General features: G+C 34.6%; 1 protein-coding gene and 1 long non-coding RNA gene across 11 annotated transcripts in view; one reads left to right on the forward strand and one right to left on the reverse strand.

Annotated features, from left to right (window-relative positions):
• The window catches only part of LOC143250494 (uncharacterized), a 20,433-nt gene extending 10,069 nt beyond the window's left edge, over window positions 1-10,364 (reverse strand). The window contains exon 1 of the long non-coding RNA XR_013028212.1: window positions 10,236-10,364. This is a non-coding gene — a long non-coding RNA (uncharacterized LOC143250494). The remainder of the gene's footprint in view (window positions 1-10,235) is intronic.
• LOC143250491 (uncharacterized) lies at window positions 8,052-27,191 on the forward strand. Of its 10 annotated transcripts, none has more exons than XR_013028211.1 (9): window positions 8,052-8,731; window positions 16,866-16,925; window positions 19,016-19,103; window positions 19,611-19,637; window positions 23,957-24,058; window positions 24,490-24,668; window positions 25,152-25,444; window positions 26,561-26,694; window positions 27,053-27,191. XR_013028211.1 is itself a non-coding variant. In XM_076501111.1 (9 exons), exons 3-9 carry the CDS (start codon window positions 15,811-15,813, stop codon window positions 27,093-27,095), a joined length of 735 nt encoding a protein of 244 aa, XP_076357226.1. In that variant the 5' UTR covers window positions 8,340-8,731; window positions 11,979-12,104; window positions 15,720-15,810; the 3' UTR covers window positions 27,096-27,191. The 10 variants fall into 10 exon arrangements, 9 of the variants coding, with proteins under 9 accessions (XP_076357219.1, XP_076357220.1, XP_076357222.1 ...); XM_076501111.1 differs by lacking the exons at window positions 16,866-16,925; window positions 26,561-26,694 and adding exons at window positions 11,979-12,104; window positions 15,720-15,813 and having other exon boundaries at window positions 8,340-8,731; XM_076501108.1 differs by lacking the exon at window positions 26,561-26,694 and adding an exon at window positions 15,720-15,813 and having other exon boundaries at window positions 8,644-8,731.

Genomic DNA, 27,191 nt, shown 5'->3' on the forward strand with positions numbered 1-27,191 from the left:
AATTCTGTGACTACAAGACAGTCAACTTCTAATTTGACAAATGTTCAATCCAATTGAAGATTGAATAATTCATCGGGCCGAATTCAAGACTTGGAAGAAGTTTATCATAAAGATATTGGTCATTTACATGAACAATTCGCATCAACGACATGGAAAAGCTAACCTTGCAATGGCTTTATTGGATTACATAGATATCCACCTTCACGGGTTCGTGTAAGAGCTACCCAGTGAGCACTAGCTTGATATGACGCAGGTTTTGTAGTGCCATGGTGTGAAGTTGCAACTTTGAATTAGCCAAAAGGCCGAAAGAAGTCTGCATTATCAGCATCAGTAGCTGTATCTTGGATAGGCTGTCATACCCAGACATATTATGCCAAGCTTCAGCCCAGTCAAGGGTTAACCTATCCACCACATTGTAATGCAAAAACACTAGTACCCACTGATTGGGCAAGATTATTATAGACTTTCTATAGTTTTTGTGCCACATAATATACAAATAAGGCCTACTTTTTGATTGTGTCAAGAAAAAGAGAACCAAAATGTTTACTTGCCTGTGGATAAATTTATCTTTTTGAATGGACTACCCATACTGTACCAAGCAGCAAAGTATTTAAAGCTTTGGTTTTGATGGTGCAGCAATTGTAGGAGAGCCAATAACAGGTGTTGCTCACTGCTGCTACAGTTCCAGGAAATTATAGGAGTGAAAGTTGGCCATAATAATTGCCTTTGGGAATTGTAATGGATAGCTTTTATCTAAAGGTTTGGTGATAAGCCCATTCTCTAAGTGCTGAATTGGTTTTGGCACTTTGTTGTTATAGTGTAGGAGTTGGAAATACAGTTGTTTATTCATACTAGAATAGCTAAACATTGGTAAATCTCGTGACATATCAGACACTTTTACAAAACCAACCAATTCAAACTTCATTCTAGTAACTTGAGATAATCAAGATGTGAATGAAAAGGTGAGTCTCCAACCATGTCTAGGAGGCATCACTCACAGAACAAAGTGGTAGTCATTGGGATCTTAGTTTTTAGCACTGACATAATTGAGATAGATGTACTGAAAAACTTATCTGTCAATTTCACCTTTACAGTACGTAAACTGATGTACTGTGGGAGACTTATCTCATCCTAGAAAGACTTGGCTCAGTAAAAGTGCATTAGACGAATATATATCTATTAGAGGAAGTTACAAAGCCCTGATATACACAAATGTAAACCATGATACAGCTGAATTCTACTGTCACAGTATCATGAAATTCAGTTGTATAGCCCATACCTAAAATAAACTATTTTCCGCCGAGAAAACAAACAGTATCAGCTCAGGCAGTTACTTATCCAAGGAGGGGATGAAGTCCTATTGTTGTTTTGAATATTGGGCAGTTAGTCATCTAAATCTCCACTGCAGTGGTTATCTGCATGATGAGTAAAGTAGAAGTAATTAAGGTTAGTAGAAATTCCAAGGCCTCATTCATCATTCCATATTTGAAAGCAAGTATCTGGTTACCATTCATGTTTATGAAATTTATTGATGTTTACAAAAATAGAGATAGAATCTCCACAAATTCTGTTAAAATAGAAATAACACAAGATTGGCTTCAAGACCAAGCAAGAGGTCCACAATTTACTACCGATTAATTGTTCTCAGTTTCTTCAAGACTGTAACACTATTATAGTCTCTCACTAAAGTACACTTTAACTAAGGTGAGATGTATAAGTAAGCATTCCAATCTCTTTATCGTGCTTTAGCTAGAAGTAACAGCTGTGACATACCCATGGTAAAATTGTAGATTATTTTTAGATACCAATGTGAGCAATAGTAAAAGAAATGATTACATGTTAGAAAATAAGCATGATTGCAGGAATATAATTCAATCATACAAAACTGTCTAGGCCTCAAATATGGAAATGTCAACTGCTTGTCTCATAAAATTGAGGTGTCTTGTCCATCTTTTAAGTGTCTAGATCTTGAACATCACTTGAACCATTCCTGCCATATTGTTTACAAGTGATATAGCAGGATATCCCATAAATGTATGTATGCCTCAATTAACACTTCAGAAGCTGTAGGTAGAGCAAATGAAAAACTCAGATATAACATAGGCACTCATTGCCATACATCAAGGTAAATACTGATTAATTAATATTAAGGAATGTATGTAACATATTCCACTTGTAAAAGTAGTTATTAATGTAGGAACGTGTAGTGTAATTTTATTTTTATAAATGACCAAAGCCATGGTTCTAGTGGTCTCCAAATATTTGAGGTACGAGATTTCCCTATTGCCAGTGACACTGTACAGCGTCAGGGTAAGCCCATAAAAAAACATGTTTGTCCCCGGATGGGACAGCAATAAGTTTTTGGATTTACAATGCTAAAATCATGGGTTTGATTACCCTCGTTGAATATAGTAGATAGCATGATGTGGCTCTGCAATAAAAAAACACAAACACAAAAACGTGTATACAATACTGCCACCATTCAGAGTCGTAACAACAGAACAACAGTAAAACATAAGGTATTGTGACTTGAGTGTCGTAAAGGCTAAACATTGTTGGTGCATAAGTCTGAAATAAAAGAAATCGATAAGTTAAAAACTGTGGCCAATGCTTAGCCTAGCCAGGATAACTTCTTCCTTCTAATCCTAACGGAAACAAGATGGCCAAAGTGCAAAAGAAGGCTTAAGCTGGAAAAGGTTGTTATCACATTGCTCACTCCAAGTCAACAGACTTAACTGCAGACAGCAATGGCATTCCAGGGACAGACCCAATTCAGGCAGCTGCACTTTGACATGAAGGCCAAAAGAAATAATGGCAGACCATCTATTCTGAGAGAGCACAGCCCACTGATGAAGAAAGATGCAACTCCAGGTAGGATGCTCTGGTAAGAAACAGAGTATTAAAGCATTTTGTATAGTAAGTTGGAACTAGTAGATGTGAAGAAGTTTGTGCATAAACTCTGGACTGGAGAAGTACAGAAAGCCCCATGCAGACCCAGAGACTCATAGCCCAGTTTAGATTGAATGAGGGTACAATAGATTTGTAGCATGGAAGAGAAGACGCAGAGGATGTTCAGTGCCCTTGTACACTTGACGTGTAGCTGCTTGATGTTTAAAATGAAGGTCAGCTTACAGTCAAAGATAATCCCCAATTAATCAGAGACCACGAGAAGAATAACATCACCAAAATGGAGCTCAGGATCTAGCTGAATACCTCATTAGCGGCAAATGTGCATGCAAATGGTTTTAGAGAAAGAAAAGGTAATTGCATTTGCTGCATTCCACTTCAACAAGTGATTAAGAGAAGTCTGAAACTGCCGCTTAATAAACCTCATGCTTGACGACTGACACGAGATGTGAAATTCCTTCGACAAAGAGCCCATTTACAACAGTAGGAGGAAGTTGTGCAATGACAGCATTAACCTTTACACTGCAAATGTGACACTCAAGACACAACTCTGAGAGACCCAAAGCACCTGTGGAAAAGAACAAGAAAGCGTTGAGACCACACAGACTCACAATCCTCAGTCCATCAAAAAGTACTATATAAAAGAGAGTCAATAGTCATGCAATGAGTAGTAGCATTTGTAAGCCTTCTCAAGTCAAACAACAAAGTAAAAAGATGTTGTCGCTTGAGAAAGGCTTCTTGATCGACATTTCAAGTCAAATCAGGTGGTCCATGGTGGTATACTGTCCTCAGAACTCACACTGGGTGGGATAGAGGAGGTTGTTTAATTGAAGGAACCAAATAAGGTGAGCTTTAACCATCATCTGTCAGAACTTACAGAAACAGCTCGTCAAAGCAATTAGACAATAGTTAAAAGGAGTCTTGGGATCCTTTCCAGTGTTAAATAAAGGAAGGACGTTAGCCCAGCACCAAACATCAGGAAAACGATTCTCTCGTCAGATCCAGTTAAAAACAACCAGAATAATAGTAAGAGAAGCAGGAAAGAGATGGCGCAGCATATCGTAGTGAGTACCATCAGATCCAACTGATGTATTGTCAGATCAATGAAGAATAAATTTTAGTTCCACCAGTGTAAAGGGGCAACTACAGTCATTGAGACGATCAGTCTGAAAGGAAAGACTTAACTGCAGACAGCAATGGCATTCCAGGGACAGACCCAATTCAGGCAGCTGCACTTTGACATGAAGGCCAAAATAAATAATGTTTTGAGTTGGATGGATGGGTCTAGGCTTAATGGCCAAGTAGATGGAGACGAAACAGAAATGCTAGATGAACGAGAAAAGCTTTCGCCGAGAACATTGGCGATGTACTGGGCTTTAGCAACTTCCTGGCCATCGGAAAGCAAGATTAAAGGGGGAGAAGTATACTGCCCACTGACCCTCCGAATCTTGTCCCATATGACTTTGGAACTTGTGATAGAAGAGATGGTATTTGTGATCTCATTCCAAGATTTCTTCTGGCTTTGACATCTCATGTGCCAATCATGGGCACGGGTATGCTGAACAGCAATAAGGTTTGAAAGTGGGGGATGTCTACGAAAGGTATCCCAGGTCTGGTTTTGAGCCTTCTGTGCTATTTAGCAGGCATGACTCCACCACAGATGAGGATACTATAAAAAACGTGTAGAGTATTTAAGAATAGATGGATCAGCTGCCTGGACAATACAGTTTGTAATTGCTACCCCTCTGTCGTCTATTGATGGCTTACAGACAATGGCAGGATCAAGTTCTGAAATAGCAGTGAAACGGGGCTAGTCGGCCTGGTCCATCTTCCACCGGGGCACGTGGGTCAGGTGGCATCAACCATGGCCAGTCTCACTCAATATAATAAGAAAATTATCACATCCCTGTGGTTCACTATCAACCTCCCAAAAGAAATGAAAAAAGTGAAGGGGAGCAGAGAGAGAGATCAACAGCAGTAAAAGATTGACTAGGTGCATAAAAATAGGTATAAGTACCAATATCGAAGACAGAAAAGTCGTGATCCGAAACACACGCTCTTTGGAACGACCACACCCATCAATATCAGCACCACCTTTGAGAACATACTTTTATTTCAGTAAAGCACAACTTTAGGCTCATTTAAACTCAGTAGTTTCACTAAAGGCCGATATGTGCATTAGTAAAAGTAGAAAACTCTACAATAAATCCTATGTTCATGGCACTAAAATATTTTCTTCTTACCTACTATGTGTTATTATAAAGTATTACTAATTGTCACATGGTTATTAGTAGGTCACTTTGTAATAAGTGAATTGTTAAGGTTGTGAAGTAACTGCAAATGTAATTTACAGACTTGTATTGAAACACAATCTACTGTATTCTGAAGAAAATACATATGCATAATTACGTATACATCAAAATTTCGTCTTCTACAAGACTGGTAAATAAATCAACAACTTTCTTCTCTCAAAATATCTTTCCATTGAGTTGCTCACTGTATTTACAAGTAGAGTTAATATGAATCCGTGTTAGAAACGCCGGATTTACTTTTAATGACACACATCACCAGGTGACTGGTCATTCTCTTACACTGTAGTTAAAGCTTTAAACTCAAGATGTCATCCACTTAGCCAACGAAGGATGTATTTGTTTTTGATGTGCAAGTATACAACAATATTCCTGTAGACAAAGTACATGATACCTGTTAGACAATAACAAAGGATTGACGGTGACCATAACAAAACCAACTCAGTGGCTTTCTGAGCTACGTGGTTATTCAATACTGCATAGAATAATACTAACTAAATATTAAAACAATTAAAGTGTTAATAAAATAATGTAGAAAAATCTAGTATGTCTACTTACCACACAGGAACAGATAAAGCAACTAAAACATATATTGATTACTCCTTAAATGTGAATTTTCAACAAATCTAATAATTGCCTTAGAAACTGTACTTTGGTCAGGTATAATTCCTGTGTGGTTTCCATATTTTTAAACACTTTAGTTTTTGAGTGAAAATGAAACAAACTATGCGGGTCCTCGAACTCAAGTTCCTCTCGATCGTTCGGCTGTTTCTGTGACGTTCTACAACTATGACGTAATAGTTGCCAAACACACTTCGTTGCGCGCCGACCATTGTGTTCCTTTCAAGTGCTGGTGTTTTATGTAAATCTATCGGTGCTTTTTTAGGATTATATACTTTGTGAGACTATTTTTGTCTTGATATTACTACTTTATGTTTGTTTTATGATAACATGGTTTACTACATTGCTTATGGTTGTAAAAATGGTTTGGCATCAGGCAAAAGCTTCTTTTCGTTTCAGTTCAAGGAGAAGGAACTGGCAAGGTGGCGACAGTGGGTGCGGATGATCAATAAGAAGAACTGGACTCCTTCACACCATGCAAAGCTTTGTCAAGATCACTTTGAATGCTCATGTTTTGTGTTGGATCCCACTGTTTTGGATTCTGTGGGTTTCAAACCAGGCAGGTTGAGACTGAAAAACCATTGGCAGTAGACAGGATCGTCCCCACCATCTTTCCTTGTGTAGAGCTGAAGACTGATCTCAGCCTGCAGCATACAGGTTCCACCCCTCTGAAGCCATCCCTTGCCATCACGAAAAGAACAAACTTAAAGGTATGTGTGCAGTATAAAGCGATAAATAATAACTAGTATAATATAATAATTTAAAAAGTACAAGTTTTTAAAGAATGTAACTAGACATACACATTTCACATTTATGAGCGTGTTTTGCATTTGTGGCACCTGAAAGTCAGTAAAACCTTGATTTCCTAGTCTAGACTGTGTACAAATCTATCCCAAATAGAGTATATTCCAAGTTTAAAAGCTGGTAGATCATTTTGTAGATGTTTTTGTATCATTTTTAAATATGGAAAAGTTTGAATAATTCCATTTTTCAAATTTAACATTTCAAAATAAATTAACTATTCAGACTGCTACATCTATAGTTTGATTTTATAGACAGAATTATGACGTATAATTGAAATTCATTTTGTTACGAGTCATAAATACCCGGTACAATGATTGTGGAAGGGCCGAGTATTAGTTACTATAGTCGGCAAAGTGTAAACAAATAAAACCCAGCCTGTGATACCAATAATTTATAAACACCAGACAGGTTTCGAGATGCTTAAAATTGCACGTGAAATAATACAGATCATATTTGTTGTCATGACTTACCATTCTTCCACTGGAAGTATGACCGACTCGCAACTGACCTGGGCGCTATCAGTATCACTCACAGTTCCGCTACTCTAGCTCGTAGAACTGTCCTCATCACTAGAACTTGTCAGATCTGTGTCAAAAGTAACTGTTCTAGGTTCGTTCAAAGTAGGTTCGAATTGATATGGTGCTACTCGACACTGTTCAGAACACAAAGTTAAAACAGACTCCGCCTCTATTTCTCCGTATGCACTGGCCATGTTTATTTATATTCAACGCGCTGGCGTTGGCGGTTTGTTTGGCAACTATTACGTCACAGTACTTTTCCTAGCGGCAAACGTAAAAACTAAAACATTCAGATTGCCGCTCGGAAAGGGCTCTTTCTGCACTAAGTTCTATGTTTCATTTATTAGCATACATTTTTTATACAAATGTGAACCTGCAAAATTAATCAGTATTAGTAGTTCTTTTGACTGCAAAGTTTTCTTTTTATCTGTAAAATTCACCTTTAATTAACTAACTCGCTAGCACAATATAAACCCAACTTTTATAGTTCCAACCTGATAATGGACACTTGACCTAACTTTAGCTCAACTTGCTTTTCATATATAGTTTTAATTGGTTCTTAAACTTCGGAGAAAGATGTAGCCCAATAACTCAGACAAAGTTTGATTTTTATGTACTATTCAAATAGTTTATTAACTTTTAAAAAAAGCTTCAACAATTTGTACCACTGGTCTAACCTAACTCAATTTTTGCACATGGCTAAAACTGTTTCTTCAAGTTTAAAGAAAGTTTCAGCACAATGATTAACACCTAACTCTAGTCTAACTAGCTTTTTTTTACGTGTAATACAGACTATTTCCTACCCATTAGATAAAGTTTCAAACACTGACATTACTCCTATCAGGTTACGTTAAACACGCCCTTCTGGCTTTTCCGCTACAAACAGTACAGATTAAAAAAAAATTATATTTCCAAAACATACGCAACAACTTCCAGCATCTCTAAAAGTACAAATACTGCAAGAAAGAAATTTTCTGAATAACAAAACTAACTAATATTTTTACCTGGTATCTAAACAGATTTGAATATTTACAAATACTAAAGCACTTATGGCCTGATTATCCCTTACTTTCTGTTAAGAGGAATTTCTTAATAAAATTGCAAATATCATTGCTAATGATATTTCACATCCTTAACGATGGTGAAATGATGTAATTTCCGGCTCTAAAGTGACGTACTAACAATAATTGTCTTCGAGAACATACGCACCAGTGAAATGAGTTTGAGATTATATCAACTAACGAATCTTTCTGCGTTTTAGTTGACAAGTTTAAACAGTCAAGCTAGTCCTTCAAAGGTGTGTGTAATAGCTACTCTTACTTGTATAGGTAAAGGAATTAAACACGACCTTCGTTCACTCAACTGGAAACAGCTGGAGTAGGCAAATAAAGTTGTTAAACATCTAACGAGCTTAAAGTACTACGACCGTTCGTTGTGATTGTGGTGCTCATGTCTTTTTCTGTTTTACCAACGCTATTTGTCCTCATTTTCGCCGGAATTTACGCTGACGACGAGGCTATTGTGTTCCCAGAATCAAACACTAGAACTTCCATAGATTCGAACAATGTACAGGTAAGCCTTTTTATATTTTCACTGCTTTAGCTCTTTGGGTACTGACATAAAAACAAACGTTCCACATACAGTTGAAACAAAATCCCTTTAAATATATTAGTGTATATATTATATACAGTTTCATTACTTTAAAATATATTAGTTTGATGTACATAATATATTGCATATATTGTATTATTTCGATTTATGTATATATATATAGTTTCATTATTTTAAAATGTGTTATTTCGATATACGTAATATATATAGTTTCATTGCATATATTATTTCGGTATACGTTTTATATATATATATATATTAATTATTTTAAAATGTGTTAGTTAGATATAAGTAATACTTATAATTTCATAAAACCAACCAATTTTTTATGGATTACTAATAATTGTGTCTGCTGGTGTACCAGAGGTAAGTTTTAAGTTATTACAACCATAAAATGTGATGTTCGATTCGCCGCGGTGAACCTTGAACAGATAGCTTATTGTGTAGCTTTACGCTAAAACAACAACGACAATAACCAAAAACTGTACTAAATGTGAAACAGTGCAACATTTTAATATTGCTACATTCGTTCCCTGAATGAGTATTCTTAAGTTTTGGTTGGCATGAAAATGAAGTTATATTCAACTTTGGAATATATTATTACAAATAAACCATAACACACATTTACATTAACGTATTTTTATGTATAACCAAATGTTAGATAAAATGTTTTGAGCAATACATCTTCAGTATAACACAGGCAATTTAATTAACGGATAAAGCTCGTACAATACTGTACGCAAAGTGATAATGTTATAAGGATAAACAAAGTCAAGAGAACTTGTAGATGAAGTTGGTAAAACACGTGTGTTCTGAGTACCAACCTTTTTAGGATATCAAAGACAATTTACTTGTTAGATGAAGTTGGTAAAACATTGTGTTCTAGTAATCCTTTTCATAATAAAACAACCAATATAACCGATAAATAAAATGCATACAACCCTGTGTTCCGAGTAGTAACCCTTTAAGTGTAACAGCCAATATAAATAATCTTATCCGGATAACATATCTAACATTACTGATGAATAATATTGCCAGCTAAATACTGTATTCTAAGCACTGATCTTTTCAGGACAGTACATACTACGTAACTGGTGGATAAAATTCGAAAAACACTGCGTTATGGTTAGTAATATTCTGCTAACAGAAGTGATAGATAAATGTAGTAAAACTCTGCGTTCTGCGAAATAACAGTCTTGAGACAACACCTTACTTTCTCAGGATAACATATACAACCTTAGTATTGGGTAAAGTTTCTAAAATACTATGTTTTGAGGACCCTTCCAAAGATAACACAACCAAATTAACTAACAGATAAAGTTGCTAAAGCCAATAAAACTGGGATAAAGTTGGTAAAACACTGTGTTCTGAGTATCTTGTTAGGATAACAATCATCATAACTATTGGATAACGTTAGTAAAACACTGTGTGTCCTGACCTTCTCAGGATATAACAACTAGCCTACCTTTTGGATAAAGTTGGTAACAATGTTCTAAACAGTAACTTGCTGAGGACAACACAGCCAACAGAATTAGCATGAAAAAGAACATGTCAAACTGCATATTTAGAAGCAACCTTCTCGGTATACCACAGTAGCGCGCACTTACTCCGGCCCCTTTCAAGGTAATGTCCATGTATTATATCATTTCACTTCTAAAGATTCCACAGTTAATTGCACTTTCATTAGGTAGGCCTGATAAGGAAATATTTACAATAATACCCTTATAATGTTAATTAATTATGATATGGGTTTGTTTGTTTTGAATTTCGCACAAAGCTACTCGAGGGCTATCTGTGCTAGCCGTCCCTAATTTTGCAGTGTAAGACTAGAGGGAAGGTAGCTAGTCATCATCACCCACTGCCAACTCTTTGGCTACTCTTTTACCAACGAATTGTGGGATTAACCGTCATATTATAACGCCCCCACGGCTGAAAGGTCGAGCATGTTTCGTGTGACGGAGATTTGAATCCGCGACTCTCCGATTCGAATTTTCTGTACACAGTAACGTTACGATACGCTCTAAACGACACTTGAATTACGCGGTAAAAATCAAGACATCAAAAAGTATAGAACTCTGTTTTAGAAACTTGAAATTTGTTTGTTTGTTTTTGAATTTCGCACAAAGCTACTCAAGTGCTATCTGTGCTAGCCGTCCCTAATTTAGCAGTGTAAGACTAGCGGGAAGGCAGCTAGTCATCACCACCCACCGCCAACTCTTAGACTACTCTTTTACCAACGAATAGTGGGATTGACCGTCACATTATAACGCCCTCACGGCTGAAAGGGCGAGCATGTTTGGCGCGACGGGGATGCGAACCCGCGACCCTCAGATTAGGAGTCGCACGCCTTAACACGCTTGGCCATGCCGGGCCCAGAAACTTGAAATATCGTGCAAACTGTATATCAGTAACAGGAGCAATGTACCCGGTTTTGCTTTGATTAAAACAGCTGTAGCAATCTTTTATTTATTTACTTTTTGCACGTTGTTATATTTATTGGTTTAAATCAAAACATTTAGTTGTTAAAGAAATCATTTTGATTTGTTTGCAAAAAGTCGTGATTAATATCGTTGATTTCATCAAAATAACTAAAGATATTTGAAGCCATTTTCACCCGAACAACGCCAGATACTCTGCTAGTATGAAGTAAACAAGGAACTGTTCTGAAGTGGTAAGAGAGTAGCCCAAGAGTTGGCGGTGGGTGGTGATGACTAGCTGCCTTCCGTCTAGTCTTACACTGCTAAATTAGGGACGGCTAGTGATGATAGTCCTCACGTACCTTTGTGCGAAATTCAAAGCAATCCAAATCAAACTAAAGAGGAAGTTAATTTTTTACGTGTTTTTCATGAAACGCAAAACATTTTAACTAAAAATCGCATTATGTTTGGTGATTTCATTAAGATTCTCTAAAACTGGAAACTGTATTAAGATTTTCCAACTTTCATTGGATATCAAGTTTACTGAATTCTCTATTAACAGAGAAATCATTCTTTATAACGTTTGAAGAGGAAATTCCTTGCCGCTGGCAATAGACCGGTTTTACGAATCGTCTTGCAACACCTTCCACGTACAAACTTGATATGTTAATCAAAATACAGCGGTAGCTGTATTCAATAAAATAAAGAATCACAATAAATGATCAGCTGCTATCAATGTCTGTTTCTATCCATACCCATTTTAAACTAACACATGATGCGTTATCTTACAGAGATCACCCAGCTTTTCATCCAAAGATCACGTCAAGATTGGCTTGTCTAAATCAGACATGAAGAGTAACCTACCAACGTTTTAGACAGTCCAAACCTTATATCAAGAGTGGCCAAACTTGCTTAACGTAAGAACTACATACGATAAGCTTCAAATGTTTGAGACCTGCATGACATGAACAGATATTACACACACGTTTTTATTGTTACATGCACATTTTGTTACATAAATTTTATATAAATATTAAGAAATACATGTACGTAATAATATTTATTCATGAATGTAGTTTAAATTGTTAATTTGTATTTGTTTCAATAAGCATAAAGTACATATATGTGGTAGTACACAATGTTTTCAAAATACTGGCTGATTATTATTTTAACTATATTGAGCGTGTTTAATGCAGTAATGAACTATGGAAACATCTAAGAAAAATATGCAAATTTGCATTTCATTAGCATTAAATGAGACTGCCAAATATAAGAGGGAAAAACAGATATTTTTAATGACATTTATTTGTCTTGTAAATATCTGGTCAAAATATGGAGGAAAATATATAAAACAATAAAATTAGAGATATTTTAATCAGATACCACCTTACAAAATTTTAGTCTTATCATAATATTTTTCTGACACAAACAGATTTTAATACAATTATCAGGCTATTCACTGCTAGTAGAGGTCTTGTGAGTCATTGAAATTCCGGCTGATATGTTGTCAGTGCTGTACGAATTAGGTCTGTCAGGTGTTGATTTGTAAGGATTGTTCGATGCTTCGACTTCATAAACTTCATTTCAGAGTATAGTGGTTCACAGCAGTATGTTGTGCTAAAAATTGAGATGAGTCACACACTGGTTTTCTTCAGTTGAGGATATTTTATTTCTGGAACTGGCTTCCAAAACTCAATTGTAGAATGAGATTTGTGGATTATCTTTAGACCCAGGTCTTCCTGTAGTTCTATTAGTTCCATTTCCACAGCAGATGATTCTGTAACCATAGGTTCAAGAATTGGACAAAAGTTATTGATCACATTAACCATGAATGGATTTACAAGAAAGGCAAAGCAGGGCTTCAGCTTCTGCAAGTCCTCAAACCTGTTTCGGGAATTATCAAGCAGTCCTTGTAATTCATCTTAGTATTCTTCCAGTTTATGGTATTTTATTTCAATATCAGGAAATTTATTTACTCTCCTTTTGATTTTTGGAAAGTAACTGAAGTTTCTTGACAATGTCTCTTTGAAAAAGTATTATTTTATTCTGAAAGCTGAAAATTGTCCGAGTAATATCAGAAACAATCTTATCCTTCCCATGGAGTGCCAGGTTTGTAGATGATTCATTATATCAGTAAGTACCATTAGATCTTGCATCCATTCATCATTTCCCAGTTGAGGATAGAATCTTTTCTTCAAGAAAAGTAATAATAGGCGCCAACAGATCTACAAACCTATTTAAAGACATTGCTAGTTGACAGCCTGCTCACAATGCAGTATAAAGAGACATCACTGGGTTTATCTTCAAACTTCAGTTCTTCAATAAAATTTTTAAACTGTCAGTGGGACTTCCCATTTAAGCGTATGAAATTGACAATTTCAAGAACAAATTTCGTAACATCTTCATACTTGAATTCTCTGGCTGCCTGGTGTTCACTATGAATAATACAATGAACGGGGAAAAACTTTTCATAAGTACAATTAATCCTGCATTTTTCCCCACCATTGCAAGTGTTTCATCTGTTGCAACACTAATGTGTTTATCCAGTGGAATATCAGCATTTGTTTAAACTCCGTCAAGCGCATTTTTAATATCAACACCACGAGTTGTTTCTTTTAGTGCCACTAAGTCCAATATCTCTCCTTTCACAGTTACATCAGAGAAAACATAACGAACAAATACTGCGAGTTGGGGGTTGTCTTGTGTATTTGGAGATTCGTCAAGGGCTAAGCTAAATGCAAGGGAATTCTTTAAATCATTTTGCATTTGCCTGCAACATCAGTAATGGTCTGGGAGATAGTCTCTCTGTAGTGTGGCATGAAGCTGGTGCTTGTGCTATTAGTCGCTGAAGTTTTATGTTATTTGGATTTAACACTGCATCAACTTCAGCCATATTCTTCTAAACAAACTCACCATCAGGATATGGACATTTGTAGACGCAGCTTCGATATTTTGCTCAGTTGACTACATAGATAAATAAATTAACTTTATAAAGCATTTTTTCATTCACGCCAATACATTTACACTAACCATTGTCCACACTTTCCATATAATCACAAGAACAAAAACCTCAAAGTTATCTTTACTAATCTGTTAAGAAGTCTCATGGTATATGACCGTTTTGTTCCATAATGAATAGGTATATATCTCTGTGTGTGTGTAAACTAGTTGTACCTGATGATGGCATAAGCAATTAGCCCTCCAGTGGCACATAGCGGCATGTCTATGGACTTAGATCGCTAGAAACTGGATTTCAATATACGTGGTGGGCAGAGCACAGATAACCTTTGTGCAGCTTGATGCTTAACTTCAAACAAACATAAGCAATTAAGCATATTGAAACGTTGTCCTTTATAATACAATTTTCTTTACTATCCACTCAAGTCGTCTCTAAACTTTATTATACATTATTTTCTAAAAGATTAAGACTACTATAAAAGCACAAAGTTTTACAACATATAAAAATTACTAAAGAAGCGCATGCATTATATAGTTTTGTAAAATTAGTAATGAAATAAATACACTATTTACCTTTCTAATAGATTATGTGTAGTAAAGAAGTAATAAATAAGCTACTTTTTACGTCAAAATCGGCTCTTCCTCTTGCATAGTCTAGTGTAGTCGCTCGAAAATGACATCAAACAGAAATATGTAGTATTAATCTAATACTTTATTGCAGTGTGGGCTTCTTGCACATATTGGTTTAGTTGCTCTAAACTGATATTAAACAACGGTGTACACTATTGAACTATGCCTCTTGTTCATAATCGGCTGTTCTTTCTGTTTTAGGCGGGCCAAATTTGATGTGAACATTAACCAAGCGATGTTTTGAACATGTCAATTCTAATGTGAGCAGTAGTAATACAATAGAGTTTAAACAGGCTAAATCTGATGTGAACAATAAACTAGTGGTGTTTTAAACAGGTTAAATCTTGTGTGAGCAAGGATCCAACAAAGTTTTAAACAGGCTAAATCTGATGTGAACAATAAACTAGTGGTGTTTTAAACAGGTTAAATCTTGTGTGAGCAAGGATCCAACAAAGTTTTAAACAGGCTAAATCTGATGTGAACATTAACCAAGCGATGTTTTGAACATGTCAATTCCAATGTGAGCAGTAGTAATACAATAGAGTTTAAACAGGCTAAATCTGATGTGAACAATAAATTAGTTGTGTTTTAAACAGGTTAAATCTTGTGTGAGCAAGGATCCAACAAAGTTTTAAACAGGCTAAATCTGATGTGAACATTAACCAAGCGATGTTTTGAACATGTCAATTCTAATGTGAGCAGTAGCAATACAATATAGTTTAAACAAGCTAAATCTGATGTGAACAATAAACTAGTGGTGTTTTAAACAGGTTAAATCTTGTGTGAGCAAGGATCCAACAAAGTTTTAAACAGGCTAAATCTGATGTGAACATTAACCAAGCGATGTTTTGAACATGTCAATTCTAATGTGAGCAGTAGCAATACAATATAGTTTAAACAAGCTAAATCTGATGTGAACAATAAACTAGTGGTGTTTTAAACAGGTTAAATCTTGTGTGAGCAAGGATCCAACAAAGTTTTAAACAGGCTAAATCTGAAGTGAACAGTAACCTAGCGAAGTTTTAAACAGAACTCATGGTATGTGAAAATTAACCTGTATGGAAAATCCTGTTTGTGAGGTTTAAGAATGCCACAGAGTTGTGGTTTACATGAGTCAGTCTTACTTAAATAAAAATAAAGATCTTCAATAATTACATTTTAGTAACAGTGTTTTGTTCAGTTGTTTTTCAGGTGTGTCTGTTAGGTTGTTTGGGATGGGTTTAAACTTGTTTTTATCTGAAAGGATGTCAATATACTCTGTGTTATTCATTACAGTAGGCTTATAGAACATTAACGTTAGTGTCTTTTTTCAAATTTTATTTTCTAAAAAGTGTGATCTTTGTCACCAAATATATGTATTTCTTTAATTAACTTAACTTATAAGAAAAATATATATTATACTACTTCTTTACCAGTCTCAATGTGGTAAATAACTATTTGATATACATATTTATTTACTATTTGTAACACTCTAGAGTGTGTAGTGTGAACTTAACTTGTCATGGAAGTTTTCGTTTATGTCCCTCTTCAATGAGTTAGGAATATTATATAGGGTGTTTATGAACATATTTCTTTACTATCTTAATGTGTTAGAAAACTATCTAACATGCATACTTCTACTTTTATTTTCTCAGATAACTACGTTGAGAGTATGTTTCTTTACTAATTGTAATTTGTCATAGAACTGTATAGTGTACATATTTATATAATAGTCCTAAACCGTTAGAAGACTATGTACTGTATTAATTTATTTACTAGTCTTAATTTGCTGAGTTGCGTCGAAGAACTGTATATGTACTGTTTGACTGTTTCAATCCGTTAATAACTGAAGTTTATGCATGCTTGTAATAGCCGTTATGTAACAGTATAGCACATATATTTGTTCAGTTGGCTTAACCACTGTGAAGTTTTTATGTACTTTTTTTCTATCCGTAATTTGTTGGAAAACTATGTAGTGTACATACTTTGTTACTAGTATTAATCTTTTAGAAACTATGAACTGTATAATCAGTGATGACGAGAAAACCCACTTGTAGAGAAAAATATATATGTAAAAACGGCTGTTTTGGGTTGAGAAAATTTTTATTTAGAGGAGCGAACAACCTTTCGACCTTCTTCGGTCATCGTCAGGTTCACAAAGAAAGAAAGAGGTAAGTGACCAATAGCGTGTGTAACTTTTTTTTACCAGTAATAATATGTTAAATAAATTTATAGTGTACGTACTAATTTAACCCTATAAACATCAATGCACTAGTGTATGTGTTTCCTTCTAGTCTTAATGTATTACAAAATTAGGTAGTACATATATTTACTAGTCTTATTCTGTTAGAGAACTTTTTAATGTATGTACATTTTGTACTGTTCTTAATATATCTGAAAAATGTGTTTGTACTTAACTGGATTTAATCAGTTACTAAAGTGTGCTCACTTTTTACAAGTTATAATGTTTTTGAAAACTACAGTGTGTGTGTATTTCACTAGTAGCACAAATTTGTTAGTAAACTGTGTAGAGTATATAATTTTTATTTGTCTTAATGAAAATGAGAATTATATAATCAGGGGCGTAGATTTTTTACACCCGATGGGGGATGATTTTTGCAACCAGTTATGTGGACTGTTCAATTTGCAAATTGGTAATCTCTGATTACGTGAACCTGAGAGCTGTAAACATGCAGTCACATAGTAATCTTGTTGCCACGATACTTGCATGTATACTTAGGCCTACTGACAGATACTTACGAACTATCGCTTAGATCGAAAAGCTTAGAAGCACGCCGATATTAAAGATGTACATTTCGGCTACTGAAAAAGCCTACATCCAGGCCTAATTATGTAATTCGATTGGTAAGAACACGAAAATCACAAGGACAAACACACAATTTGTAGGCCTGTGATGCAATAAAACAATTCAAAAGACCAAACTGTAGGGGGGATGGTTGTATGCACCATACCCCCACCTAAGATGAAGGGGGATGTATCCCCCATCCCTCCCAGGATCTACGCCCCTGTATATAATGATGCATTTATTAGTCTTAACCTGTTGGAAAACCATAACTGTATAGTGCATGTACTATTTTACTAGTTTCACAGTCAACCTTAAAGCTCACCTACAACTTTATAAAATACTGAAAGCGTTTTTTCAGCTTTGTAACGCGAACCATGAATCCTCGGTCTCTTGTTCGTAGTCGGGCATGCTAACAATTAAGCACATATCTTGCGCGTTTTTGTTACTGAGTTTTAAGAGTTTTAAGTTTTTCAACTGTGCGTGTAGAACGGGTGTTTTTTGTTGTTTTTTTTTAGCAATGCTTGTTCTTTTGTGATTTTTGAATTCCTAAAAAGCGGAGATCTCTAATGTTTATCTTTACAAAGTGCAGAAGAAATCCTGGAATCCCTGACTTAGACTTCTTGGCTGGGAACGAAGCTTTTAACTTAAATCAGAAAACTTATGTATTTAGTACAGTGCAATTGATGTATTTGCTCAAACCATCATAATTAGGCATAGCAAATTTGAAATGAAAATGATTTAAAATTTAAAAAATAAAACAAATTTGTCAAATAGTAAAATTCTGAAGAACAGTGACGTATACAGGGGATCGACCAAATGAGCTCAAGCCCCTGCCTTCTTGCTCTTATGTATCAATGTATCTTCTTCGCTCTCATAAGAATTGTAGGTCTCTATAGCAAGTAAATTATATAGTTATGCTATTACGCAATAATCCACTGTTTAGTTTTATTTTAGGTCATAAAAATGTTTATAAGATCAACTTCATAAAAATAAAATAGGATACGTTTGTTTCTGTGGTTTCTGTTTTGTATATCAGAGGCAATCTACAGTCCCCTTAGTTTCCTCTAATATACTCTTCCCCTCTGATGCTTGCTTTGTGACGTTTGAGAAATACTTTTGTTTTAGTCAATGAGCGCCGGCCCCTTTCACTATCGTCTGTACGTTTCTGACAAAGAATGTCTTGTATGTTTTTAAATGTTATCTTTGAAATGTTAGACACATACTAAATTTAATATGCTACATGCTGATGAAGTGATATTTGACATCAAGTTAGTGTGGTATAGGCTGATAAACGAAGCGCTGTGTGAGTTCAACTTAGCACGTAGTATAAGATGATCAGTACAATGCGTTTTTGACTCAACTTACAGTGACAAATATGTTGATAGCTAAAGCTATTTGGCCTGTGTTGTTTATGAAATCGTATAAGCACTTTTGTTGTTGTTTTTAATATTTCAGATCCCAGAATCGATACTGATCAAACTTAAAGATGTGAAGAATGTCACTGAATTTATGAAACACTTTCTCACCAGAATCCCTCTTCAAGGTTAGTGTTTCACTCGAAACAAGACCAGCAGTTATGCACGGTGTTCTGTTGCACTACAAATGTTAACATAATTTGGCCTCAAGTTTGGTTTAATATTGTGTTTTCTACGCGAAGATTACTGCTGTAAGGTATATGTTTTTTGTGTGTATTGAGAGTTCTATAACACGCTTAATATTCACAGCGTAAACTCAGGTATTATTTCCTAGCGATTTTCATTAAACTTTAATTACGCGAAACACTTAAGATAGTCAAATATGTAATAATTATTCCAAAATATCCCAATAAGAATGTAGTTCACTTAGTGGAAATTACTATTAAATACAGCAGCTCAACTAATTTATAAATGTACACGTTATTTTAAACCTATATAGTAACTATTTTCTATGAAATATAAAATACCTTTTATTGTAAACATTTTATGTGGAACGTAAGTCTTTTATATCATAAAAATTGTATGTGAAACGTAAAACGTGTATTGTAAAACTTTTCTTTTATTATACTTTCCAGGAAGGTTAGGACCTTTTCTCTCAGCAAGTAAGTTATATGCAAACATTTTATCTCCATTGTTTATTTAGTTAGCCTTCGTCGGTTGAAATTTAAGATTTTTGTCTGGCCGGATGAACATTATCATTTCTTGCACAGGCTTCACTCGGTCAAAATTTTCGTGAATAGCGTTCGCTAATATAGAAGGATTAAGTTTTTCCTTGTATAACGTTCATCAAGGTGAAGACTTTGAATTATTTATTGTATACATTATACCATGAATTCAGGGTCGAAAATCTTAGATAGATGACTTAATCGCCGCCTAGGGGACTCTAATATCCAAGGTTCTCAAATTCTCTCATTTTTTAAAAGTGAAACTTTAGAATACAGAAAGTATCACTGTTGAGAACTGAAAGTTTTATTCTTATTATTAATATTTTTTGTATAATATGCAGTTTTAAGATTTGTTATTTCGTTTAATTTAATGACATTATTTTTAAGCTGAAATATGTGTCATTAAACTTGTTACATCTTTTTATATCAATACAAATACAAACCTGCATTGCATTCGCAAGTTAAAATTTTCTATTTCTGGCCGTTTCGCTTGAAGAAGAAATATGCCCAATATGTTAAATATTGAGAAAACACCATTTATGCTTTAATTATATTGTTTCTATTAAGCAAAAGCTATACAAAAGGCTATTTGTCTCTGCCCACCACAAGTAATAAAACCTAGTTCCTAGCGATATAAGTCTACAGATACACTGCTAAGTTATAAACTGTTTTGTTTCTATTATTCATGTTTGTATAATCTACAAGTTCAAGTTTGTTTTTGGTTTTCGTATAGCAAAGCTACATCAGGATATCTGCTGTGTCTACTGGGGAGAATCGAACCCCTAATTTTAGCGTTATAAATTCAAATACTTATCGCTGTCCCAACGGGGGACGTAAGTTGGAGACTAATGCAAATGTAATTGAAATGAATAAATATATAACAACGGAATCAAAATTACTGTAGTATATTTTGTTCAAATACCACACATGACTTTAGCCTAAAAGTAAACTAAATCTTGCTTGCTTTTTTTTTCTTTTTGCCAAAAACATAACTTCTGTTTAGTTAGGGTGAGGGAATAACCCCATCAATACTACTGAGAGTCCTCTAAATCATGGTTTTTCAAACTATGGTCCGGGGAGCCCTTAGGCTCCGCCATAGTTATCTGTGGCTCCGCGAAGAAATTTTGCAATGTTAATATTTTTTCCTAAAACTATGAAATTGAATCAGAATACGTTGAACAAAAAAAAAAGAAGAGTAAAATATATCTTCAATATAACACGTTTATCGCGTATTTGGCCTTTTAATATTTCATTCTTCTTGACACCAGACAACTTTATTTAGCGTAGGGGAAGTTCTCGCGATGAAACTGTTAATACAACCTCACTTACCTTCGACAGTGGCACCACTGGTTGCTAGTAGATATGATACCATCTCAAGATCACATGCGACATTGGAGATGAAAGATAGCCCAGTAATTTTTGTGTGAAACATTGGTCAACCCTAGATAGTGATGCCAACTGCCTTTTAAAAGCCAGACCTGGATTAGCGGCAACATGTGGAACCAAATGAAGCATGATGTCATAGCTGAAACTTGTCCAATTTTGAAACATTGTGATGCAATTAGATGCAGTATTAATTGTTTCAATTTCAAAGTATAGCTATATGAAGTATAATTATATTTATGACAATTATAATTGGTAACTGTTAGGGTAAGTTAGATTCGTTATAGTTTAATTAGACAAATTTGGTACCAATGAGCACTGTGACGTCATGTTTCATTTCGTTCGATATTTAGACGCACGTCAGATCTGGCTTAATATTTTGTTATTTGGCTTTAAAACTTCAGTTAAAAAACAAAAAAACTAAAAATAATAGTTTACTCTTTTCCTTCAGAAAAATATATTATTCTAGTGGCATAGCCTTTTTTCTACAAATCTTTATATCTGACTTATGGCAACACCGATATTGGGTCAGCACATCATTGTATAATGATAAAACTCAAGTGCTTGAACGAGTTTTCATTAAGAAGCTATTTTATGTCCGTGAAAATACTTTTGAAGTGCTAAAGATACAAGAATACCTTTTTTAGGCAAATTAATAATTAGTTGTCACCCTTATAATAGATAAGTGGTTGAATATCAGTAATAAATCTGATACGAGTAAAAATCTTCCTAGGCCTAATACGGGTTCATCGGTGTTATCGTCGTATGCAAGCACTTCAACGCAGAATGATGCAAGAAGTACTGAGACAAGAAACAAAGGAAAGTATGATGAAAGTTTTATTTAATATGGTTTCACATGGATAGGTAATGAAGATGGACCTAGTGGGTTGTGTGTTGAATGTGGAACAGAGTTGAGTAATAGTAGTTTGCATCCAGAGCAGTTAAGAACGGCATCTAGATACCAAACACTCTCAATTAAAAAATCCAGCTTCCGAGTATTTCAAAAGAAAGTGTTTGCAATTAAATGCAAGGAAAGCCACATTTCGTTTGTTTGCCCATCAGGACAACAAAGGTGCTCTTATTACTTCAGATCGTGTAAGTTACCGTATTGCAAAAGCAGGTGAAGCTCATACAACTGTAGAAGATTTGATAAAACCATGCACAAAAGATTTGGTAAAGTGCACGACTGATTAGAAATTTCTTAAAAACATTAACTCTGTGTCCCTTTCTGACAACTCGGCTTCTCGAAGAATCAAGGGTATGTCAGTTAATAACGCGAGTAAAAGGGAATCCAACTTTTTTCGCTTCAGATGGGTGAATCGACAGAAGTCGCAGGTTATGCGATGTTACTTGTGTTTGTTCGCTATATTCATAAAGCTAGTTTTGAAGAAAACGTTAATTTGCAAGCGTTTGCCTACTCAAACAACAGGCGAAGAAATATTTAAACTGATTTATTTATTTATTGAAGAACATGAGATCCAATGGCAGCTTTGCTCAAGTACTTGAACTGATGGGGCTGCGATTATGACTGGAAAATGTTATTTTATATAAAAAATATATAAAATATATTTTATATATATATATAAATATATATAAAAGAAAAACCCGGACATCTAGAGTATCCACTTCTGTCTTCATCGTCATGCACTTGCAATGAAATTAATGTCAGAAGACTTAAAAGAGGTATTGGGTGACGTCATAAAAATAGTTAGTTTTATAAAATCAAGACAACTCAATGTGAGGATGTTCAGTTTACTCTGTGAGGATACGGGAAGTTTGCATAAAAATTTGATGCTTCATACTGAAGTTCGACGGCTTTCTTGGGGAAAAGTGCTTGCTCGGTTTTATGAACTTGCATACAAATTAAAGGACAAATGCTGGATACAGAAAGTGGCTTATTTTTCAGACATATTTGCGTATCTAAATGAAGCGAATGCTACAATGTAGGGTAACGTACTTCAAAGGTCAGAGTAAAATGGAAGGACTTTAATGTAAGCTAAAACTTTGGGATGGAGAACTTTGGGGAAAATCTCAGTGATTTTTCAGTTATGAATGAAATTTCCTTAAGTGAAGATGCAAAAGTTTCAGTCTTGCAGCACGTATCTGATTTGTGTACAACTACTGGTCAGTGCTTCCCTCCTCATTTAGAAAAATTACTGTGGATTCAAAATCCCTTTGTCGACTCTGCAAGTACCAACAAATTGCCTTTGAAAGAGAAAGAACAACTTATAGAAATTTCACCTGATTACACCCTTAAAACAAAATTTCAGCAGGAATAAATTACACAATAAGTAACAGCTTTGAAAATTTTGATGCGTTTTCCAATAACATATCTTTGTGAGCAAACATTTTTACTCTGTACAGGTACAAATATCAAATTTAGAAACAGGCTAAATATTGAAGATGACTTGCACTTACAAGTGACAACCATAATTCCCGATATTGAATTACTTCGTGAACAAAAGCAAACCCCTCTGAGCCACTAATAAATAAATATGTGCACTGTACTTTTACTGATATAAATTTTGCAAGCAGAAATTTTTGAACAAGTAAGTAGAAGTAAAAAATTTTCTTAAAATAGTGATATTTTTAATAAATTTGTATTCTAAAAGCTTGAAGTAAACTATCTGGTGCTTGTGACCAATTGTTTCCATTTTTAGTGTAATTTTTTTATTAAGGCTACAGAATGTTTGTTTTTTCTTTCTGAGTGAAGCTCTGCCAGTATAAAAAGTTTGGAAACCCCTGCTATAAATTGCTTAACTACCAGTCGGGTATCATTTTCATCTCTAACTAGAATAAAAGGGATAAAGTTGTTACTATAAATCATTTTCTGTTCATTTTACCAACAATAATTTTTCTTTCATTGATTGCTGTTGACACCTCTAAAACCAGTTACACAGTTAATTCCCTGAACATTACTGCAGGGAGCAAAATGGCAATGGATAGGCCACTGCCATTTCTACAGATGTCTGGCGGTATGTCCTCCGAGATATTTGAAAATTTAATGTTATGACATTGAACTTTGAGCCATTTTAAGTACAAATACTGTATACACATAGTGTAATATATTGAATTAAAAGAAGTAAGTTTTAATACATAAGTTACAGCTATACATGTCACAATAAATGTGGTCAGGCAATGGCCTGACTGATCTTACCCTTTCCTACAGCCATGCAGAATATATCTTTCAACCTGTTTGTATCTTCTAGTTTTAAACAGTGATTAGAATATTGTTTGTGTCAGTATAAATGATATACAGTTTTCTTACATACACTTTTATTGTATGTCTGACATACAGCATTCTGATACATGTCTTTACTATAAATTTATCTGATACACAGCTTATGATGTGAACATTTATTACAAGTATTTCTTATAAATAACTTCCTGACGGACATATTTTCAGATGAATTGGCACCTTCTGCTGGCTGTGAGCCAGAATCACAGATAGTAGAGCTTCCCAAACCAGTTGATCCACTGACAGTGATATGGCCTCCTTGTACAAGAATAAAAAAATGTGGTGGTTGCTGCCCGAGTACTCTACTTGAGTGTGTACCAAAGCAAACCAGTAAGCTTTCTGTGAAGGTATATGTCTTCCTAATTCCTTATGCAATTTCAAAAGGTGTCATCTTGATGCAAACTTGTTTCACCTACTTTTTCTGGATACCTTGATAATATATCTACTTAATCAGGCTCTTTTTTTTCATCTCTCTTCTCTGAGTCTGTGAATAGTATATCTTTTTAATGTAGGCCTGTTTATCCTACATTTTCTGGGTCCGTGAATGCTGTATCTTCTAATATCATCTTTTTTAATACTGACTTGTTTCATTTGCTTTCTCTAGTTACCTTAACAGTTTATCTTCTTAATATCTTCTCTATTGAACAGTTTAATTTTGTAGTATTGGCTTGTTTTGCAAACTTTGTTTTGGATACCTGAAGAATACATATTGTTAATGCTTGTTGAACTTTCTTTCTCTGACTACCAGGTGTTTTACATTTTATTAATGCAGACTTAACTAATCAGATGCTGTTATTGTCTTGTATATAGTTGCTTATGTATTCTCTCAGGTTATTAAAGCCAAGTATCCTAAAGCAGGTGCTGAAACTTTTGAATTTCAAAGTTTCGAAGTTGTAAAACTTGAAGTTCATGAAAAATGTTCATGTGAATGTAAGGAGAAGCGTTTTGATTGCTCAAGTCAGCAGACATATAAAGCTGATGAATGTCGTTGTGTGTGCATGAACCACATGTCATCTGAGAACTGTGGAGACAACCAGATATGGGACTCTAAGGACTGCAGTTGTAAATGTAAGAATTATTCAAACTGCTCCACAGGATTTTATTTCAACCCTGAATCTTGCAGGTAAGAAAAATCAGTAACTGATGTACTCTTATTTATTAAAATAAGGCAAGAAACCATGAGTTTCATGGAAGCATCCAATTCTTATGAGAAACAATCAAACTATACTGTATACTTAAATGTTGAAGTTAAATTCTGAAGGTAAAGAACAACATGATTAATGAGTATTAGAATCCCACAAAAAAAACCAACCATAGTTTGTGACTAAAGTCAAATATCAGTTTACTAGAACAAAGTTCCTAGTAACGAGAAAAGTAATTTTCTAAGATCTTTTTTAAACTGTTTTGTATTGTAAATACATAGTTGCTGTTAACCTTCTCTTTTTAGAGGTGTTCTCTTAAAATATGGTTTCATAAGATGGTTACCAAGTAATTCAGATGTATCAGTGATCATGTAAATTTTGAATTTAGGTTTTATATGCACATGATTTTATGTTCTTTCATTATAAATATATGCCTTAAAATGCCTACCATAACAATCTACAACAAGGTTTCCGTTATAACAAAACCACCTAAATCATTAGATAATAAAACTTACCAACCAACAATTACTGAATCAAGTATCCTGGTTTGATCCTAGAATGACAAACTACTGTAGTGTTTTGGCCTTCTCCAAGAATCATAGAAATATAGTACTGAGTTTCCTAGGCTACCTCTAGAAACACAGAAATACTGTACTGAGTGTCCTGGGCTGCTTTTAGAATGACAGAGCTTTTGTACTGAGTGTCCTAGTCTTCTTTTAGGATCACAGAACTATTGTACTGAGTGTCCTGATCTGCTTTTAGAATCACAGAGCTTTTCTACTGAGTATTCTATTCTTCTTTTATGATCCAGAACTATTGTACTGAGTGTCTTAGTTTTCTTTTAGGATCACAGAACTATTGTACTGAGTGTCCTGATCTGCTTTTATAATCACGGAGCTATAGTACTGAGTGTCCTGGTCGGCTTTTAGAATCACAGAACTATTGTACTGAGTGCCCTGGTCTGCCTTGAGGATCACAGAACTACTGTACTTAGTGTCCTAGTCTTCTTCTAGAATCACAAAACTGCAGTACTGAATGTCCTAGTCTGCTGGTAAAATCACAGAGTAATTGTAATACGTTTATTTATTTCTTTGCAGAATCAAAGATTTACTTCATTGAATAACCTGTTCTGCTGGCAGAATCACAAAACTAAAACACTCAGTGTGCTAGTCTACTGGCAGAATATTTTAGTCTGGTTTCAGAATGACAGAACTCATGTTCTTATTGTAAAGTAAGTAGACAGAATTACAAAACTAGTGTACTGGGTGTCTTTGTATTCTGGCAGATTCAAAAACTAGTGTACTGAGTGTCCTTGTCTGCTTTTCAGTTCACAGAACTAGTATACTTAGTGGCCTGGTCTGTTTTTTTGTTTAATCACAGAACTAGTAGTTAGAAGGATCACAAATCTGTTATATTGTGTATATCCTTGTTGTGATAGCAGAAGCATAATTATAAAAGTACTGCATGACATTTTTAAATGTTTTTGTATAAAGTAATTTTAACACCTTTTTACTAACACCATATTTTGCTGAATGTCACATTATAAAACAGCGTATGATTATGTGTTGTTGTTTTTTTCTTTTTGACAGATGTGATGTCATTGTCCTTTCTCGAATTGGTCTCCTTTCGTAAAAATCTATAATGGTATCTGTATTAAAATTTATATCATAGAATTTATAGAACTCTATGTAACTCTCTTTAATAAATATATATATATATATTTGTAAA

Source organism: Tachypleus tridentatus, chromosome 5 (genome assembly GCF_004210375.1).
Source record: "Tachypleus tridentatus isolate NWPU-2018 chromosome 5, ASM421037v1, whole genome shotgun sequence".
In the NCBI taxonomy this organism is placed as follows: domain Eukaryota; kingdom Metazoa; phylum Arthropoda; class Merostomata; order Xiphosura; family Limulidae; genus Tachypleus; species Tachypleus tridentatus.